The sequence below is a fragment of the Rhinolophus sinicus genome, chromosome 14 (genome assembly GCF_057876585.1).
Source record: "Rhinolophus sinicus isolate RSI-liver-muscle chromosome 14, RSI-T2T, whole genome shotgun sequence".
NCBI classification, from domain to species: domain Eukaryota; kingdom Metazoa; phylum Chordata; class Mammalia; order Chiroptera; family Rhinolophidae; genus Rhinolophus; species Rhinolophus sinicus.
This window is the reverse complement of record NC_142514.1, coordinates 34,342,161-34,364,557: the sequence shown is the minus strand read 5'-3', so window position 1 is coordinate 34,364,557 and position 22,397 is coordinate 34,342,161. Positions and strand designations below refer to the sequence as shown.

Here is a 22,397-nt window from a genome sequence, read left to right as displayed (position 1 = left end):
ATTTCTGAGGTCTAGTCATGTTCTATTTTTTAAGCTGCGTGTTAGTTGCACAGGTATATGCTTTATTGTTAATACTTAAGATGAATATGTTTTATGTTCTAATGTCTGTATGTATATTTTGCACTAAAAATGATTTTTAAAGCGATTGGATTGGGCAATCTATTAGATTATTTTCATCTTTGATGGTATATGGCCCAGGCCCTTCCCAACTGGATTTATTGTTGGCCCTTCATCGACAGCTCAATTTAAGCAATTTACACTGAGATGCATGTACAGGTGAATTAGATAGGTGTGGGGACAGAGTCCCAGAGAGCAGTTCCCAGGCTCTTGACCTCACGTGGAAAGGTGTTGGCTCGGTTATTAGATGGCCATCAGCTGGAATCAGATGGCCATCCGCTGTGGCTGGGTGGTCAGCAGCTATTATTGGTTAGCCATTAGCCACTAATATAACTGCCGTGGCTACGTTGGGGGGTTGGTTGGTTGTTTAGTGGGTTGGTTGGCAGAGAAGCGGATGGCAGGTTGCAGATCATGTGCTCCTGCTTCCTGTGTCTCCAACCCAGCCGCCAGCGAGACTATAGTGGTGTGACTCCCCTATCTATGGCTCCGTTGGTGTTCCTTTTTGGCCTCACCATATCCTGTGTTCTTGTGTGGGGAGCAGGAGCTGAGACCCTGCATGACCATAGGAAACTTCAAAAAAAGAGGACAGGGAGGCACTAACAAAGAGGAAATCACAATAGGAGACTAGGAAGAGGAAAATGATGATCCGATTTAAGATGATCCTTCTCTTCTCAGGAAGGCAACTTGAGAACTCCTGAGTTTAGGTCCAACTCCCTGATCTGTGCACTGTCCCATTATACAACCAGCTATTCTGTCCTTTGTCCAGCTTTGGGCCCAGTTTGATGTCACAGAAGAACCGCCCCCCCCCGCCCCTTTGGAAGCCCCGCCTCCTATTGCGGCCCCGCCCCGCCGGGCGTTCCCCGAGCCCCGCCCCCAGCCGTTTGCCCTCGCGCGGTGGCTTCGGCTCGTCCCCGCTCCGCCTGTTCCGGCCCCGCCCCTCCTGGCTGCCATGACAACGAGTCCCCGCCCCGCGCACAGCTGCTGCTCGGGCGGGACCCAGGCTGGACCGCGGGCCCCGGCCTGGGGGCCACAGCTGCCACCGCTGCCGCCACCTCGTCTCCTCCCCGTCCCCGCCCCGCCCTGCGTCTCCTCGCCTCTCTCGGGCCCGAGGCCGGGGTCCTTCCCCGCCGCCCCATCCCGCGCGGATGCCGAAGGTGAAGGCGCTGCAATGCGCCCTGGCGCTGGAGATCCGCTCCGTGAGTACTGGTCGCTCCCCCAGCCCCCGCCGCCCTGGGTGTCAGTGAGCCCCTGGAATTGACTCGCATCGCCTTTTCTGTTCACCTCCGAGAACCCTGAGTCACCTCCAAACTTCCTTCACCCTCTAAATCATCCTTAGGGAGGCGAACCCCGTGTCACCTCGGTCTTCCCCAAACTCCTGAGCGCCCTCCCACTCCAGCCACGCAGAGGTCTGACCCCCCACCGCAGCTCTCTTCGCTTCATCCCAACTTCCAGTTGGAGTTTCTTGGAATCATATCCGAACCGCTTCAGAGACTCTCTTTCCGCCCACAACTTTCCAGTGAATTGTTTTTTGGGGGGGAGGAGGGGCTTCTCTTTAAATTCCTCTTTTTTTGCCCCTCTTCTTAGTGAGCGAGTATCACTGGTCCCGCTTCTCTTCAGTCTTGGGTGAGGGGGGCATTTCTTCCCAAATCACTGCAGGCCAGACTTTTTCAAATTTCCAAGCTTCTGATTCGCGTCCTTTGCTTTCAGTCTTCAATGTACAATCCCCACACCCAACTACTGAAGTGTGTTGTCATTGCACAAAGCACGTTGCCATCAACCCCAGCCTCTCCCAGAGCCAACCCCTCAGAAATCATTTCAGGCCCCTCCAGTCCCGAAATCCTCCCGACATTGAGAGAGAACCCTCATTCTTCCTGTCACTGTAAGAAAGGCACCAACTTTCAAAGGGAAACTACTCATTCGCTGAAGTCGCTCTGCAGGGCTTGCAAAGCCACCTAGTCACTCTGCAGACTTGCTGAAAAGGGTCCTTTCCTCCAACCTGCTGTGCAAATGCAGCCCAGGCAGAGAACCCGAAGTCTTCCTCAAGTGAGGGGGCTTGGACTTGAGAAAACGTCCTTCCCCTTCATTCTTTAGAGAACCCCCTCATTTTCCTCTTCCGATGAGAGCTCCAGCTTGGAAGAGTCTTTCCATGCCCCCATTTTAGATCAGCAAGCTGTTGGGAACCAAACTTCCTCCTTCAGTCCTTTTTCTTTCCTCCCACCTTCTCTCAACTCAGCCTTCCATCTCCCAGCAAAACTGGGGGTGGGGGGCTGTGAGGGTACTTAAATGTCCAACACCACTCTCCTGGGTGCTGCACCAAGTACCTCCCCCCACTTCCTTCCTGCACAGCCTGCAGGCAAGGCTTCCCTCCCCACCTGCCCCACCCTTCCAGGGTCCCCCTCTTTCCTGGCTGTGCCTCCTCCCAGTAGAATGAGGCTGCTGCAGCACTGTCCAGGAAACAAACCTCCAGGGAAGTCACAAGACTGCTTTAGGTCTTCTGTTAGGTCTTAAAGAAGGAAAGGCTGGGTAGGGCAGAGTAGGAGGCAGGGGTGGAAGACATGCAAGTTTCTGGTACTTTCCGTTTAAGCCAGCACAGATTTTTTTTCTCTGTTGGAAACTCCATAGCCCTAGCTTCAGATATTTTCCTTCCACAGCTTGCCAAAGTTTGGCAACTTTTTTGTACAGTCAGATTTGTTCAGAGAAAGAATACACGAAGCTTTCTAAACCGCTAGCTCAGGGCAGTTAGTAAAACTCAGCAGACTTTGTTACTGGCTGCTGCTTCCTCCCCGGCTAACCAATGGGGTACTGCAGCCTGGTGAGTGCAGCTGCCTGACGGGCTTGCAGCTGTGTCCCTTCCTTGGCCACACAGACCTTCCAAGAGGAAGTACTTTGCTGTACTGTAACTGATGACTGCCTGAAGAAGTTTGAGGAACGATATTTATTTCATTACGCTTCCTCCTCAGTATTAGTTGTACTGCAGAAAGTGAATGACTGTAAAGTGGAGTTTGGTTCATGGAAGCTTAAGAAATCATGCGAGTGTAAACGTTTCCTATTTTTTTCAAACCTCTGAGTTACAGAATTTCACATTTCTAAGACATCTTAGCTACCGTGGAATTTACTCCTTTTCATAGGTGAGAAAATCATGCAGGCTTAGCGTAACTGATTATTTTTCTAAGGTTGCACAACTATTATGAGGCACATCTGCAACAGGATACTAAGCTTTCTGGCCAGCACAAGCCCTGTTAAATGTATATACATATGTATAAAATAAATGTTTTTTGCTGAAAATTTGAAAGTAAGTCGTTGATGTCATATTTCCCTCCTAAATACTTCAGTATACATCTTCTAAAAATAAGGGTGGTTGTACATAACCACAAAACCATTATCACACCTAAGAAATTAGTGATCATTTCTTAGTATCTAGTTCCTATTCAAGTTTCCTCAGTTGTCCCCAAAAATGAATTGTGTAGTTAACTTTTTCAAACCAGTTTGAAAGTTTACGTGTTGCATTTTCTTGTTAGCTCTTTTTAGTCCATTTTATGTAGAGCAGTTCTATGTTTTCATTCCCATGATGTTTCCTTTTTTTAAATTGAATTTAGATATATTTATACACTCATGTCACCATTATTTCGATCAAACTTTAGAACACTTCCTTGACCCCAGGAAATTACCTTATACCACTTTCAAGCTCCATGTAGAGAGAACTACTATTCTGATTTCTATAACTGTAGATTAGTTTGCTAGTACTTGAACGTAATATTAAATGGAGCCGTGTAGTACGTCTTATTTTGTGTTGGCTTCTTTTGCTCAGCATATTTTTGAAACACACCATCCATGTTGGTGTTTTTATCAGTAACTTATTTTTCTGTTAGGTTGGTGCAAAAGTAATTGTGGTTTAAAAGGTTAAAAATAATTGCTAAAACCGTAGTTACTTTTGCACCAACCTAATAGATTGTGGAGTAGTAGAATTCTATTGTATGTGCATACCATACATGTTTATTTTCTTTACTGATGATTATTTGGGTTGTTATCAGGTTGTGGTTGCCATGGATAAAGCTACTACCATGTTTCCCTGAAAATAAGACCGGATCTTATATCGTATTTTCCCAAAAATAAGACTTGGTCTTATATTAATTTTTGCTCCAAAAGACTCTTTAGAGCGTATTTTCAGGGGATGTCTTATTTTTTCATGTACAACAATCTACATTTATTCAAATACAATCATGCCATCTTCTTCTGGAACATCATCATGATGTACTAAATGCGTCCACCTGGGCTTAACTGGGGCTTATTTTCGGGGAAACACGGTATGAACATTCCTTCTTGTAAAAATCTTTTTGTGCACATTACCTTTTGAAGAGATTATGCTCAGATATAGAATATCCCCTGTTGTGTTATGGTTTTAATTTTTTCTCTTTGTGGTAACATTTAATTTGTTCCCAATTCCTATAAACTGGAAATTAGATGTTTTACTTTGATTTTCCTATTGAAAGTATGGCACTCCATTCACCTCTCATCTCTCCTGTCTTCGCCCTCCATGTTTATTTTTGCTGCAATCGTCTATTAGTGGTAACCTAATATGTCTAATACTGTGGTAATACGAGAGCAAACACAGTAAAACATGAAAGGTTTTGGTATATAACAACAGTTTGTGTTCCTCAACAGAGAGAGACATATGACCTGAAAGAAAAAGATATTGCCAGGAAGAAAGTGTGACTTTTCTTAGTGAATCTTTGGAGAATGGAATAATAACATATCACGTAACTTGTTTTTAAAGAGCAGCAAAAGAATTATATTTCCTATCACTTAACATTTTATTTTTTAACCATTTTTTCAATTTTTATTTTTTCAATTACAATTGACCTTCAGTATTATTTTATATTAGTTTCAGGTGTACAGCATAGTGGTTAGACATTTATATAATTTACGAAATGATCCCCCAATAAGTCTAGTACCCACCTGGCACCATATGTAGTTGTTACAATATTATTGACTAAATTCCCTATGCTGTACCTTACATCCCGTGACTATTTGGTAACTGCCAATTGTACTTCTTAATCCTTTCACCTTTTTGACTCATCCCTGCTCCACTCTGGCAATCATCAGTTTGTTCTCTGTATCTGTATTTCCCATCACTTATACTTTTAATATTTGAAACATTTTATCTGTGATATGAAAAAGTATTGTTGCTTTTTCTTCTATCTGTCTCCTTGTCATTATTCACTAGTTCAATTTTCATGAGATTATTTGGGAAAATAGAGGAAGAAACTGGGAATACAAGAGTAAAATTCATGAAACCGGCCCATTTGCTTTACCTGAGTAGTGTCAGTTTGGGGTTAGTTTATATATAATTCCCAGTATTTCTTCTCTACACTCACTTCATCTAATTACCTCACTCAAATTATTGATAGTGTTGGGGCAAGCAGATTTGGGTCCTTTTCAATCAAAAATGAACATTTGTGAACCTTATCCACGTTCCTGTGGAGTGGTTTCTCTGTTACGCTACAATTGGTGGTACATTTCCCTGGAATATTGATTTAAAAAAAAAGAAAAGTAAAAAACTAAACTTTATAAAATACTTCAAACTTACAGAAAAAAAAAAAAAAGCCTGAGTACTGTGGTTTCCCCCCACTCCAATTTAACAAATGCTATATTTTATGTGCTTGCTGCAGATTTCTGTTTTTAAGAAATGAAATATTACAGATCTAGATAAGGCCCCTTTGCACCTTTCCTGAACCCGGTCAATTTTCCCTCCCTCCCTGGATTTAAGGTAATCAGTATCCTGAAGTTGGAGTGTATACTTTTCATTCAGGCTTTTGTACTTTTCTACATATTTGTGTATGTCTATGTATTACCTATACTATAGTTTTATTTAACAGTTTACACAAATGGCGTCATACTGTATGTATCCTTCTGCAAACCAGTTTTTTTCCACTTGACTGGTTTTGAGAATTGTCAGTGTTTCTTGCAGATCTAGTTCATTTTCTTAATTGCTATGTAATGCGGTATGTTTATATGACAGTGATTTAATTTTTATTCCTGTTAATGAACTTTTAAATGCCAGTGTTTTCCTCTTTTTTTAATATTACAATGTCGCAATTAGTATATTTGTACTTATTTCCTGTTGTCAATAGGTCAAGTTGTTTTCAAAAGCAGGTACTGTGTTCTAAGGAGCATTTTAGAAATTTGTTGTGCTGACCTTGTTTGCCATAGTGGTTGTTGTTGGTGGTGGGGTCCTGTTGGTGTTAGTTGTCTGGTATTCTGCTTGACATGAATGTTCCATAGAATATGTAGATGGAAATCTATTTATAATTATTAGATATTAAGAACCTAACTCTGCTTTATGCATACACACAAAGTCTCTCTTTTTGAAAGGTTTTAAAATACCATGAATTTTCCCAGAATACAATTGCAATTACCATGTAAACTGAGGAAATAGTGTACTTTGTTTTGTGTGGGACTCTGGTAAGAATATACTTTTTTTTTGGGAAAATCATGGCTCCAGTGGCAGCACTGCTTGTATTTGAGTTGCCAATAGGTGACACCTGTCATTCTGCTTTTGAAACTGTTTATTTCATGTAGATTCTGTGTATAGGTACAAATTTATCTTTTAGCTTAGTCCTGCTTGAGCATTTACATGTCGAATATACGAGTATATTTTATTATAAATTATTTCTTTTTTTTTCAGTTAAGAGTATTGGTTTATGTTTCAGTTACATATATATAGGTAAATTGTAAAATAGTGTTTTGGATGCTAACCTCTATTGGATATATGTTATGTAAATTTCGAAGTCTAGTTGAAGCTTATTTTTTCACTTTAGTTTTGCTTTTTTTAGTAATGCCTTTTTTCATTTTCTAATTTTTGTTGTTGTCGCTGGTAAACAAAGAATGCTATTATCTTTTTAAATTAACTTTTTATGGAACTGTAGCATACATTCATAAAGTACACAAATCCTAAGTGTGTAATCACTACCCAGATCAATAATTCGAATATTATTAGCAACCGACAGTGCCCCCTTGTGGGCCCTTCCTCCCAGCCGCTCCACCTGCCCCCTTCCCATCCCGGAGGTAGCCACTAACTTGACTTCGGTCACAATAGATTTTGAACTTCTGAAATATCCATTCCTCTCTCTCTCTCTCTCCAGTATGAACTAACTCTAACGTTTTTATGATAATTCATCTTTGTTGTTTTGTGAGACAGTAGTTCTTTATCAATGCTATTGTTTTTTCCTCCAGTTTTATTGAGATATTAATTGACACAGAACTGTGTAAGCTTGAGGAATACAATGTGTTGATTTCATACACTTAAAAAGTTGCAAAATGGTTACCACCATAATATTAGCTACAACCTCCTCTCATCACATAGTTGCCATTTCTTTTTTGTAGTGAGAATATTTAAGATCTATACTCTTAGCAACATTCAAGTGTATAATATAGTATTATTAGCTGTACTCACCTGGTGTATATTAGATCCCCAAACTTGTTAATCTTATAACTGGAAGTTTGTACTCTTTGACCAATATCTTGTTCCCTCACAACCCCTGAACCCCTGATAACCACCATTCTCCTCTGTTTTTCTGAGTCTGTCTTTTTTATATTCCACATATAAGTGATATCATATAGTATTTGTCTTTCTCTAATTGACTTATTTCACGTAGCTTAATGCTTTCAAGGTCCATCCAAGTTGTTGGCAAATGGCAGGTTTTTTACATTTTATATATTTTTTGTAACAAGTCTTCAAAATCTTTTCAAATAATTCTTCAAAATCTTCAAAATCTTATATTTTACAAGAACAACAACCCATCTCAGGTTGGACTAGCCATATCTATAGGCGTAAGTGGCTAGCAGGTATCATATTGGAGAGCACAAATTTGAGGGACTCTAAGACAGTTTGGTTTTAATGAGGCAGGGTAGTAAATGAAGCTGATATACAGAATGAGATTTGCTGGAGAACCTTGATTTTAATAATCAGTATGGAATGTATTAGGACAAAAATGGAAAATTTAATAACATGTAGATAGAGTCAGTGATAGTATTGAATAAATGCTCTATCAGGCACTGTTCTAAGCATTTTGAGTGTATTGTGTTGATTCATTTACTGTCTGATTTTAAGTAAGTAAATCACCAATCCTTTCTTGGGGTCTGTTGTTTTCATATATAAAAAAAAATCCAAAGCTATACTAGATAATCTGTGAGCTTCTTCTTAATACAGAAAGGCAGTGTTTTTGGATACACTGACGAGGAAAACAAAATTTCTGTCCTCAGGGAATTTATAGTCAAATAAAAGAGGTGAAATGTACCCACTTAATTCAAATGCAAGGAGACAATAATTAGGACCTTAAGAGAACTATACAATGTTACGAGACTCTAAAACATATTTACTTAGATGTAGTAAATTCATCACAAATGTCAAAATTAGATTGAATTGAGTAATGACAGCTGGTGAATCAAGAGAAGCTTTGTGTAGGAGATGGCACTTGGTGTAAGCCTTGGCAGGCGATGGGAGTAAATGAGAAGACGGAATGGAGTAGAAAGAAATAGTAATCCAGATAATGGAAGAACGTGAGGCAACAAAGCAATGTGTGTGTTCAGAGAACAATGAAAGATATACTTTGATTCTGTGATTGGAGGTTGGTGTATAATAGTACTAAGCGGGTAGGTTGGATTCAAATCTTAGCCTTCCAGTCCCTGCTGAGGGCATGCCTATCACTGACAATGAGATACTGCAGCGGCTGGAGAGAGCGTGCCACGGATTTTTTAGAAACCCCACATTTTATGCCTATATTTCCTGTCAACCATGAGGATAGTTAAATGCAATTTCTTATTTTAAGAATATTTCACTGGGTTAGAAACTTAGAATTCCCTTGCTTTGAAACTTTGTCATATTGCTTTTGATGCTGAGGGAGTGTAGGGCCTGCTATTTAGGGTAATACATGTCAAATTTGTGCTTTTTAAATTGGTTTATTTATTTATTTTTTGTCCTATAATATAGTGCTGAGTCTTAATCCTTTGTGATTAAATGATACTGAATAAGTTTGTAGAAGCTTTCAGCATAGAGTGGATGCCTAAGAATGACTGTTTCAAACTGTTGGTATCTGTCCCAAGAGCCAGTACACTCGTGCAGCTTCAAATGTGGTACAAATAACCAAGTGGAAAATCATAGCTCTCTCAGAGGGATGGAAGTTGTGAGGACATTTCATTTAACTCTATAAATGCCAGAACCTCTCGCGACCTTTGTATGTGTGCACATTTTTATTAGCGTAGCTGACTGGTGCTTTATGTAATGTTTTGTAAGTCACGTTAGCAGGCTAGATCAGGGAATTCATTAAGCAGTTACATCATTCTATCTAATATCTTTCAGGTAACATGTCCCGGAGTGGTGCTGAAAGACAAGGAGGACATCTATCTTAGCATCTGTGTGTTTGGCCAATACAAAAAGACACAATGTGTCCCAGCCATTTTCCCACTGGTCTTCAATGCCAGAATGGTGTTTGAAAGGGTGAGTTCAAATCTCTAATCAAAATTAACAAGCAAAAGTGAAAGTGGCTCCAAATTTTGAATAAAATCTCACAACACGAATTATTATTGCTGTCTATGTAGTTTGATTTAATTTTCAAAAGGAGATTTGTAACATAAATCTGGAAGCTTGAAAATAAATATGTATTATATTGTACATTGAATCAGTTGCCTCTCTTTCATGATTGGTCATTTTATTTCTAAAATTGTCATAGTGAGCTTTATGAAAATAAAGCATCTTGAATTCTAAATAATCATTTTCATAAAAAAGAGGGAGGAGATGTTAACAGGTAAGAATAGGTCGTATTTTACTTATGACTGTCTTGTACTTCTTTCTGTAACTCTCTTTTTTCTCCCCTAAAACTGCTGCTTTTGGTTAATTATTACCAAACATATTTCTCACTTTTAAAATTTCCTTTCCTTCTCTACTTCCCTGCCTGCCTCCCACCCTCCTTCCTTCCCTCTTTCCTTCTCTCCATCCCTTCTTCCTTTTCTCCACAAATAATTACCCACTACCTGCTCTGTTCCGTGCACTTTTCTAGGAACTGAGTAGACCAACATCTTCCCCTCTTGGAGCTTTCATTGTAATAGAAGAAACAGACAATAATCAAGTAAACACATGAATAATATAATTTTAGATCGTGATAAAGTGTCTTGAAGAGAATAAAGGGAGGGTAAGGGGACAGAAAGGGACTGACGGATTAGGGTGATTGTCTGTTTTAATGAGTGTTTAGAGAAGGCGATAAACATTTAAGCTGAGCCTGAATTATCAGTCATTCAAAAGTATAAGGGAAAAACTAGATAGAGGAATAACAATTGTAAAGGCGTGTTGTTGGGAATGAGCTTGATAAATGGGAGGAACATCAAGAAGGCCAGTAAGACCATGGTAACAAAACAGGGAAGAACGCCAGCAGATGAAGTGGAAGAGGGAGACCGAGCCAGCTGTAATGTTTGTTTGTTTGTAAAGTCTTCCGTAGTGACCTTGGGAAGTTGAGAGGAAGTGACAGTTCTCAGTAACGTCAAAAGTTTATTTGGTTGGGAAAGGAATATTTTGGGAATAAGAGGGAAAACACAGGGACTGTTTCATTTTTAAGTTCTTTTCACTTCCTGTTCTCCCTTCTCCCACTCGCTATAGGTGTTCCCTGAAGCAGTAGACCCTGGAGATGTGGTTGCCCAGCTTGAATGTAAGTTTTTAACTTTTAGTTTCTGATTCTAAGACATTTTATAATTGTGCTCTTTAATCCTGGGTTAGATAAAAGTTTAAAAGGGTCTAATAAGAATTTTTCAAGTCTTGAACATTTTTGGTACTTTTTAGAATTTCAGAATATATCTGGAAATAATAATAAAAAAATACATGTGCTACAGAGAGGCTGGGGATTTTTTACTTTTCTGTGTTAGTCTGTGGAAAACAAAAAAACGTATTCGAACTTTTTATTGATTAGATAATAGGGTGTTTATGATGTAAGGATAGAGATTCATAGTAGGTGGGACTGCCCTGCAGGCAAAACTATGTCTTTACCTTCACTGCATTGCAAATTATGAGTGTAAATAATAGAAGATTGACATAATGGTAGCTTAAAATATATGTGCTTTTGCATTTTGTATTACATTTAATGTTAATAAATTATTTGAAAGACATTTGCAAGGCTGTGGATAACAGTAAGTTCTTCAAAGTACTAGGAATCAACTATAAAAAGGTACAACTATGTTTGAGAGCAACAGTGCACAGGTAAACACTTGGGAATAAATTATTCGAGCTCTGGGCATGACATTAAAAGCTTTGTTTTTTATCCTTGTAGTTAGAAAAAGATCACCGGATTGGTCTAATAGGTAACTGGATCAGAAGGTCAACGGTGTTGGGCACCATTGATGTCACCTGTCTCCTCCACTCCTTATTCCCTCCTCACCCCATTGGGACACGAGCGGTGAAGGAACATGAAACCTGGCACCGTGGTAGAGTCTGGGCACATAGGGAGGAATAGGGCTGGCTCATTGTCTTATATTCAGGGAATTTATGGTCTCGCAACTCTTCTCCAGAGAACTCTTTATAGCCTGTGTCAATGTCTCATTGTTTTTATAGCTATTCTGTCACTTGGTATTCTGTCTTTCACTGTTGCAGACTAGCTAGGTGGCAATTTGGTGCCAGTGGGTATATGACTTTTAATATTTCCTGACCGTCTTAGTATCTGGGAAATTGTGTATCTTAGAAAGTATGAAGATAATTATTTTATTATTCTGAAATTCTTCTGTTAAAAAACACAAGAATTTTTTTTTTCTATTTGATTTGAAATTTTGGGGCTATAAAAAGAGTACTTAGTGGTTATCATTATTTAGAAACGATCTTGCCTTGATTTGTCTGATTCAGTTTTTTTCTCTTAGGTCTCTTCTCCCCTTGCTGACATTTCGCTTTTTGGTATCTTTCTGAAATTCATCTTTCTCTGCCCTGTCTTTGAATATTGGTATTCTACTGGCTTCACTTCTCTGATGTCTTTTTACTTAGTTTCTACTCTTTCCTTATATGCTGTCCAAAGACTTGACTTCATGTACTACCTATCTTCTGATGACTTCCACATCAGTCTTTATCCCTGACTTCTCTTGGGAGATTTGAGCTACTTTTTCTTTACTTTTCTTCCCCCCTCAGTTTTGAAATATTGCATTGTCCCTTAACCTTATTAATATGAAAATTTAAAAACACTGACAATGGAGAGGCAGGAATATTGAAGTCCCATATGTCTATTACCCAGCTTCAACAATATTTGACATATTGCCAATCTCATTACTTGTTCACTCTGCCACTTAAAAAAAATTGTTGGAATATTTAAAAGTAAATTCTGTACATTCATCATTTCACTGCAAATACTAGTCATGCCAGAGTGTATATACACATATATGGTCATATATGGTCTTTGTCAATTAGAGGTCATGCCAGAGTGATAGTTACACACACACACACACACACACACACACACACACACACCATATTTCCCTGAAAATAAGACCTAGCAATCAGCTTTAATGCGTCTTTTGGAGTAAAAATTAATATAAGACCTGGTGTTATATAAGATCCGATCTTATATTGTATTATATAAGGCCCGGTCTTATAGTAAAATAAGATCGGGTCTTATGTTAATTTTTGCTCCAAAAGACACATTAGAGCTGATTGTCCAGCTAGGTCTTATTTTTGGGGAAACATGGTGTGTGTGTGTGTGTGTGTGTGTGTGTGTGTGCTGGTATCATGCCTAACACAATTAATAATAAGTCCTTAATTCCTTAATAACATCAAATATGTAGTCGTCATGTAGATTTCCCCAGTTGTCACCAAAATGTGTTTTTGTAGTTGGTTTGCTGAAATCAGGATCAAGTCAAGGTGTGGGTCATACATCCTGTATGGCTGTTTAGCGCTTAAGCTTTTTTCTGTGATAGTGTCCCTCACTTTTTAGTTTTAAATGCTGTGAATTAGAAAAACCAGGTCCTTTAGAATGTCCTACAGGGTACATTTGACGAATTGCTTTCCTTTAAGTGCTGGTTAGCTTTTTAATCACTTGTATACAAATTGAAAATAGATCCAGAGGTTTGATTAGATTCGGGCTTATTTTATTTTTTGGAAAGAATCGTTCATAGTTGGTGCTGTGTACTTATTATTGCATCAAAGCAAGTGTCACAGAATGTCTGATTGTCTTAAGTTTCATTAAACTTAGTAATGTTAAGACTGATTGTTTGGCTCTAGGTAGTGTCAGCCTGATTCCTCTTTTATGAAGCTCCTCATCAGCCTTTTGTTTAATAGCTTTGGCATCCGTTGACATCCATCTTTCCCTTGGGGGTTACAAAATGTGATTCCCCCCCTAATATTGTCATTCTTTCTGTATTTGTTAGCTGGAATTCTTTTATAAAAGAAATTTTCCTTGTGAGAAAGTGGGTTACCCTGAAATACAGTCCTTACAGGAAAGCATAATTCTCTCCTTTCCTTATTTTAACTGCTTTAGTGAGGTATAGTTTACATCTCACAAAATTCATCCATGGTAATTGTAATTGAATTATTTCTAGAAAGTTTAAACAGTTTTGAACAATCATCGCAATCCGGTTTAGAATATTTCCATCACTCCAGATTTCCTGATGCGTATTTGCAGTCATTCCCTTTGCCCACTTCAGTCCCCAGCAACCACTTATTTTTTTTCGGTCTCTATATATTTGTCTTTTCTAGAAATTTCATATAACTGGATTAATATAATATGTGTTTTTTTGTGTTTGGCCTCTTTCACGTAGAATAATGTATTTAAAGTTTATCCATGTTGTTCTATGCATTAGTAGTTCATTCCTTTTTATTGATGAATAATATTAATCCATTTTATGGAACTTTTTTTCCCTTCCAAAAACTCCAAAACATTTCTGAGAGAAATTAAAGAATTTAAAGAAATTTTTAAAAACTGCAATGACATACCATGTTCATAGATCAGAGATTTTTGAAGGCAGTTTGCCCAAATTTTATCTTTAGATTTAACACTGTTTCTATTTTATGGACATTTGGATGGACATTAGAAATGTTTCTAGTTTTTGGCTATTATAAACAATTTTCTATGATGTGGCTATATGCTGGGTTGTATGCTAAGTATATGTTTCACTTTTTGAGAAACTCTCGACCTGTTTTCCAAAGTTACTGTACCATTTTCACTCCCACCAGCAATAAATGACAGTTCAGATTTTTCCACATCATCCCCAAGTCTTTTAGAATATAGCCATTTTGGTGGGTGTTTAGTGCTATCTCATACTTCAATAATGACTAATGATGTTGAGCATCTTTGCAAGTGTTCATTAAGTATTTATATATCTTTTCTTATAAAATGCTTATTCAAATCTTGTGTCCATTTTTTAATTGGGTGGTTTGTCTTATTGAGTTGTAAGGTTTTATTCTTTTTTAAAAAGAATATTCCAGATGTAAGTCCTTTATCAGATCACTCGTATGATTTGTAAATATTTTTCTCAGTCTGTGGCTCGTCTTTTCATTCTCTTAATGGTGTCTGCTGAAGAACAAAAGTTATGAAGGCCAGCGTATCTTTTTTCTTTTATGGATCATGTTTTTGGTGTCATATCTATGAAATCTTTGTTTAACCCAAGGTCACAAAAATTTTCTCCTACTTTTCTTCTAGAAATGTTATAGTTTTATTCCTTACATTTACACCTATGATCAATTTTGAGTTAATTTTTGTGTATGGTGAGTGGTAACGGTCCAGTTCTCCCTTCTCACTCTCCTGTCTTCTTCTCTCTCTCCCTCTCTCTCCCCACCCCCTTCCCCCTACCCCCTCTCTCCTCCTTATCTCCTCCTCTCCCTGTCTCTCCCTCTGTCTCTTTGGTTATACAGTTTCCCCAGCATCATTTACTAAAGAAAGTATCCTTTCCTCTATTGAATTGCCTTTGCACCTTTATTTAAAACCAATGGATGATAAATATGAGGGTTACTTCAGGACTCTCAAGTCTGTTCATTCATCTGTGTGGCTATCCTTATGTCAATACCACTGTCTTGATTACTGTAGCTTTATAGTAAGTTTTGAAATTGGGTTAACTTCTTCAGCTTTGTTTTTGGCTGTTTGTAGGTTCTTTGCATTCTATATAAATTTTAGAGTCAGCTTGTCAATTTCTACATAAAAGCTGGCTGGAAGTTTGATATGAAGAGTATTGAAAAGGAATAGTGTTGGTAGAAATAATGTTAAATCTAGAGATAAGTTTTTGGAGAACAGCCTTCATAAACTCTTCATAAATTGTCAAATCTCTGATCTATGAATATGGTGTGTTTGTCCCTTTTTTGTTTGTTTGTTTGTTTGTTTTTTTGGCTGATAGTTAATTTCTCCGAGCAGTGTTTTGGAGTTTTCAGTATACAGGTTATACATTTATTTTGTTACATTTATTTGTGTTTTATTATTTGATACTATCATTAATAGAATTGTTTTTTAAATTTCATTTTTGAATTCTTATTTGCTATTCTATAGAAATAAAATTGATTTTACATATTTATCTTGAACTTTAAACCTGCTAAATTTGTTTTTAGTTCAAGTAGGGATTTTTGTTATTGTTGATATTTTATAGATTAATTTTTATATACAAAGTTATATAGTCTGAGAATAAAGGCAGTTTTGCTTTTTCCTTTCTAATCTGCATGCCTTTAATTTTTTTCTTACCTTATTGCCCTGGCTCGAACCTCCAATGTTGAAAAGAAGTGGTGAAAGCAAACATTCTTGACTTGTTTCTGATTTTAGGGAGAAAACATTCTTTATATTAAATATGACGTTAGCTGTAGTTTTTATTGTAAATGCTCTTTATCAGGAGATCTTCTATTAATAGAAGATGAAACGATCTGTTCCTCACTGGGTGAGAGTTTTTATCATGCATGGGTATTAGACTTTGTCATACGCTTTTTCTGTATTAAGATGATCATGCATTTTTCTTCTTTATTAATATGATTTATTACATTATGGTTTTTCCAGTATTCAGTATTCAGTATTCAACCAACCTTTCACTCCTGGCATAAATCCTAGTTGGGCATGGTATATAATCCTTCTTATATTTTCCTGGATTCATTTTGCTAACATTTTGTTAATGATTTTTGTGTCTATGAGGAACATTGATTTGTAGTTAGTAGTTTTTTTGTCTTGCTCTGTTATCAGAGTAATACTGGCCTCACAGAATGAATTGAGAAATGTTCCTTCTTTCTCTATTTCCTGGAAGAATTTGTATAGGGTTGATATTATTTCATCTTTAAATATTTGTTAGAATTCATCAGTGAAGCCATCTGGACCTGTGGTTTTTCTTTGGCGGGATGGGGGGAATGTGTGGATGAAGGTTTTAAACTTACTATATCTAACTCTTGATATATATATATATATATATATATATATAAATTTTTTTCTTCTTCTTGAGTTAACTCTGGTATTTGTCTCTTTCAAGAAATGTGTCCATTTCATCTGAGATGTCTACTTTATTTGCTTAAAGTTATTCTTACTTTCCCCTTATGATCCTTTTGATTTTTGTAGATTTAGTAGTGATGTCCCTTCTTTCATTCCTGACTTTGGTAATTTGTGTTTTCTCTTTTTTTCTTGGATGGTTGGCCTGAAAGTTTATCAAATTTGTTGATATTTTTGAATAACCAATTTTTTACTTCAATGATTTTTTTCCTATTATTTTCCTCTTTTCTATTTCATTGGCTTTTTTCACTTTGATCTTTATTATTCCTTTCTTCTACTTACTTGGTGTGTGATGTGTTCTTTCTTTTCTAGCAACTTGAGATGGAAGCTTAGATGATTGATTTTAGATATTTCTGCTTTTCTAATATAAATATTTAAAGCTATAAATTTCTCTTCCATACAGTTTTTGCTGTATTTCTTACATTTTGATGTTATATTTTGTTTTCATTAAAAATATTGTCTAATTCTTTGTGCATGGTTACTTCTTTGATCTTTGGGTTCTTTTGAAATATATTCTTTTATTTCACAGTACTTTGGGATTTCTCATATTTCTTTCTAATGTTGATTTCTAATTTAATTCTGCTGTGGTGAGAGAACATAATTTGTAGGATTTCAATCCTTTTATATTTACTGAGACTTGTTTATGGTCTATCCGAAGATCTATCCATGAGAATATTCCAAGTACACTTAAAAAGAATGAGTATTTTGCTATTGTTGGTTGAATTTATTCTGTATCAATCTATTTCTATCACTTAGGTCAAGTTGATCGATAATGTTCAGGTCTTCTGTATTATTGCTGACTGTATTGCTCGAGGGCTAGAGGAGGTCTGTTTGTTTTATCAATTACTGAGAGAAGAGCATTTGAACATTCAACTATAATTATTGAATTTTCTATTCTTTCCTTTATATCAGTTTTTTGCTTCATATAATGTGCTGGTTGTTGATTTATTGCCCCTCAGTTCCAATTCAATGTTCTTGCCTGATCTATGGAAATTGGTCTGGGCCCTTTAAATATTTTTTTTTCTGTCCAGCTGGCACTGAAGCTTTGTGTAGCGGAGGGCCCTGGAGTAACATTGTAGAGGGAAAGAGTTTTGCTTCCAGATGTAGTGTGCTTGCTTGGCAAGCTCCTGCGTTGTACCAGGTTTTTTCCAGGAGCAGACTTCTGTAGCCTTGCAGCCTCTCCGGTGCCCAGATATTATAGGACATGGCGGCCAATAGCAGCTTCCCTTAAAAATCCCCGTTTGGGTGGTTTTGTAGTGAAGTGCCTCTGGTGATTCACCTCCCTAGAGGGATGAATTCTGAATTTCCAGTCAGTTCTACTGGCATGGCAGTCGAGGAACTTTTCTCTTTCAGTGCATCGAGGCTGTCCTCTTGCTAACAAGTTCTGGGTCTTAGCACTGGGGAGGGTAGCCAGGGGAGAGCTCTTCCTCGGGTGCTCTGTCTGAGGCCTAGGGCTAGTGGCGCTTCTTCTGTCAGCTGTTCCTCTGTCCTTTAAGTTCTCTGTCCAGCTTCCGAGGTGATCCCTCATTACGTTAACCCCCATGGTAGTTAATAGTTCTTTACATTACACTTTCCCTGTGTGGTTTCTCATTCTTAATTGGACCCAGACTGACATATTTATTTTGAGGTTCTGTTTTTATTGCTTATACATTTATAATTGCTACATCTGGACCTCATTTATGGTATGAAATTCATGGTAGCAAAGTTACAGCAGTTTCAGGCCTCACATCTTCCTCCCATGTTCTTAAGAATAAGAGGCCTGTGTTCCATAATTTTCATCAGGTCTTGAGGTTTATTCTAATCACAATAGGATGGGGGGGTGCAGTATGCTGTTGGCTTAGCTGGCATGCGTTCTACCTTTGTTTCGGGTGGTGCATCAGCTTTGTAAGAACCACGTGGGTCTCGAATAGAAGGGGGACGGAGGGGGATTGGCTGCTGTGGAGCTGCCTCATAGGTGTCCCTGCAGTGAGCCTCCAGAGTCCTGCGCCTTTAGCCCTTTTAAATAGAATATAAAATTGAACCCAAAGAAGTAAAGCAGGCTTTATGTCAACAGAAGCAAACAGAAAGTGTTCCAAGGAAGGAAACACTGGATCAATGTGGACCTTTCCAGAATTTCCACCTACCTATTCTACTGCTAGGAATTGTGAGTCACATATATAATTTTCCATTGCGTAACATACAAAACCAATGCATGCGTGTCTGTCTGTCTAAAATCTAAAATTCATTAATTAAGAATATGTTATCTAAAAGCAAACCAAGCACGGTCCACATGCTCAAGGAGGTTCTAGGACCCCCTTAGCCGGACAGTCTGAGAAATGGTCAGATCCTTGAGTAACCTCAGCTTAAGTGCTTAGAACAGTCCTTGACACACAGTAAACATTTAATGTCCCTTGTTTATTATAATTGGTGATGTGCTGTTACTATTGTTATTATTGGAGAATTTACTGGTTCCATTTTATACCTGTAAGGGAACTCCCTGCGAACCATTTTTAGGCAAGACAGAGAATGAAAATTTTTACTAATTACGTTGACAAACTGGATTTTCATTCTTTCTCACTGAAGGGTCACAGATTCTTTTCCACCCACATACACATACACAGGCAAACTCAAAATCTCTTTCTCTCTTTATCTCTCTCTCTCTCTCTCTCTCTCTCTCTCTCTCTCTCTCTCTCTCTCCCTCTCCCCTCTCTCTCTTTCTCACACATGCACACACAGAGTATTCTGCCTGAAAACCTGTTCATACAGATAAACATATGCTTGCTCCCTCCTTTCCAGTCACGATTCAAATTTGTCATAATGAGAAGGCTTTTCTCACCAGTGTTATCTTAAATAGCATCACCTTTTGGTCAATATTTCAATCTGTATTCCATTATCTTTAGAGTTGTTATATCTTCTACACCAGGATATTTTCAGAGTAAAAGAGTACGCTTTCAATATTTCTACCAAGACAACAGGTGTAAGAAGGTACTGCTCAGGGCAAATAGTGATAAATGTTCCTCCTGTTTTTCTTCCTAGAGCTGATATGTTATTTATTTTTTGTTTTCTCTCTCATTAGAATGACAGGTGTTTTTTCTTTTCTTTTTTTTTGCATTTCTTTTTTTATTTTATTTTATTAGTTTCGGGTGTACAAAACAATGTAATACTTAGATATTTACACCCCTCACAAAGTGATAACCCCTCCTCCCCAGTCTACTACCCCTCTGACATCGTATGTAGCTGTTACAATTCCATTGACTCTTCCCTGTGCTGTACTCTATATCCTGTGAATATATATATATATATATATATATATATATATATATATATATATACATACATGGTTATTTAATGTTGACACTCAGTATTATTCAGCTTCAGCGTCAGGGATATAGCACAGTGATCAGACATCTACACAGTCCATGAAGTGGTCTCCCTAATAAGACAGGTGCCCATCTGACCCCCTACAAAATCTTTACAACATTATTGATTATATTCCTCAAACTGTAGTTCATATCCCCGTGGCTATATTGTGGCTACTAATTTGTACTTTCTAATCCCTTTACCTTCTCCCCTATCACCAGCCCCCTCCCATCTAGCAACCCTCAGGTGTGTGTTTTTTCCCCTATATCTCTGAGTCTATTTCTGTTTTATTTGTTCATTTATTCTGTTCTTTAGATTTCACATATAAGTGAGATCATATGGCATTTGTCTTTCTCAGTCTGACTTATTTCACTTAGCATAACATTCTCTGGGTCCATCCGTGTCATTGCAAATGGTAATGTTTCATTCTTTATGGCCAAGTAATTCTCCAATGTATAAAAATACCACAGTTTCTTTATCCAGTTGTCTATCGATGGGCATTTCAGTTGTTTCCATATCTTGGCTATTGTGAATAGTGCTGCAATAAACATAGGGTGCATATATTTTTTTGAATTACTGTTTTGGATTTCTTTGGATAGATACCCAGGAGTGGAATTAGAATGACAGTTTTATAAGAGCAAAGACTTTTCCTGTTTTATTCGCTTTATCTCTAGTGCATATGGCAATATATACTAGAAAAACTGAAAATATTTGATATCCAGGGAGTTAAATAAAATATAAAATATTGTAATAACTATCTTATTATTTTTATGAGTGTTGGAACTATCCTATTGAGAGATACCTATTCGCAGTGTTATAATACTTCGATTAGGAAATATATTTTGTATTTGAAAATGTACAACGTAATAGCTGCTATGGCTTCATACCCTTCAACACTGGGATAAAAAGAAGATATGATCTTTATTTATATTGCAGTAGATTATTATGTGTCCCTATTGCTTTCTCTTGCCTCTAGGGAAAAATAGCAGCTTCATTAGAGCACCTGCTTTTCAGCTTCTGGGAATTAGTGCTTACCTTGTGTTTGGGGTATTTAAAATGTTTTCAGGTAAAGATTTGAAGGCTGAGAATAAATCCTCAAAGTCTGTGCATGAGAATATCTTTGCCTGGATCCTCAGAAGAGCTTGTAGGACTGACTCAGGATGCATATTTTAAATCCACAATGGCAAATGCCTTCCAACCATTCACCTTTGTAGTTAGGGCAGGTAAATGGGCACTTAGAGGATGATAGCAATTGTTCTGGCTGGTACAGAGGATTAACAGCATTCTGGCGCTCTCTCAAGGTATTTATTGTAGGTTTTGATTTGCTATATGTCACAAGGATTTCTGGAGTGTTGCAGTGCATTTACTTGTAACTCACATTAAAAGTACATGTGAAAACAAAAATTTTCACAGAGGAAGGAGGAAAATTGTAATTATTTAGTTATAAGATGAAGGGCAACTATAAAATGAGGTTCATTACACTACATGTTCCAGTAGCTGTAATTTACATTAACTTAGTATTTGATTTCCAACAGCATTAGTTCTCTATTAAGCTTTTCCTTTTACAATGTAAGGTCTTTATTCCTGAAGTATTTTTGCCAAAATATAGTTTTTTAAATATAAAGGAATGAAAAGTTGTTTATAGAAACTAGGAAATAGTTTTTCTCCGAAGAAATTAATCTGTATTCTTACGATAAAATATGAACTAAACAAACCCAAGCAATTACTTTTCAGGCCTTTTCTTTACAGCTGAGGAGTTTCAGTAACAATGTGGTCTATGTAGTTTATTTCATTACTTCACTTTGTGTGGCAGGTACTCACTTTGTCAGTGGTAGATTTAGAAGGTGTAGAGTATTTTGACAGAAATCTTAAATTTGTTTTCTATTTAAACCCTTTGTTTTTAAACTTTATACTCCTGAGACCATTGATACTTCTAAGACCATTGCTACCTTTAGCAAACTTGTTGAAATTAAAAATTAATATTTGGAAATATATTTTGTTAACAGCTGCATTTTTCTTTTTTCAGTCTAAATAATTCACAGCAATAATAGCTGGCAATACTAAGTCCTCATGTAATATTTCGATGAATGTTTTATTGACTGTATTCTGCTTGTGTTAGGCCCCACCCTAGGCAGAATGATTCTGACTAGGGTGGGGCATTTTCGTTTTACTTAGATCCCTGTTTCCTTCCTTGACTTTATTTTCAGCCTTTCACTTTTCTTCATGTAATGATTTTTGCATTAATTTTACTAGTCTGTATATCTTGCTTCAGACTAGATATATGCATATACACATACGTGCATTTATATACTTATCTGTAAATACATACATATATGGAAATGCTAATGTCAACCTTTTTAAACTTGTTTTTTAATTATATTGAAGTACTATTTTTAACTGGTGATAGAATTATGTTATTTTTCTTTATATCAGTGTTATATATATAGTCTACAAAGCTTATTACAGAAAACATCA

General features: G+C 37.2%; 1 protein-coding gene across 4 annotated transcripts in view; it reads left to right on the top strand.

The window, feature by feature from the left end:
* The first annotated feature begins 1,074 nt into the window (after positions 1–1,074).
* Positions 1,075–22,397, top strand: part of SPATA6 (spermatogenesis associated 6) — a 97,996-nt gene continuing 76,673 nt past the window's right edge. For all 4 annotated transcript variants that reach the window (XM_019710877.3, XM_019710875.3, XM_019710876.2 and 1 more), the window contains exons 1-3: positions 1,075–1,313; positions 9,476–9,613; positions 10,766–10,814. In XM_019710877.3, coding sequence (XP_019566436.1) covers positions 1,263–1,313; positions 9,476–9,613; positions 10,766–10,814 — 238 coding nt within the window. In that variant the 5' untranslated portion in view covers positions 1,075–1,262. The remainder of the gene's footprint in view (positions 1,314–9,475; positions 9,614–10,765; positions 10,815–22,397) is intronic.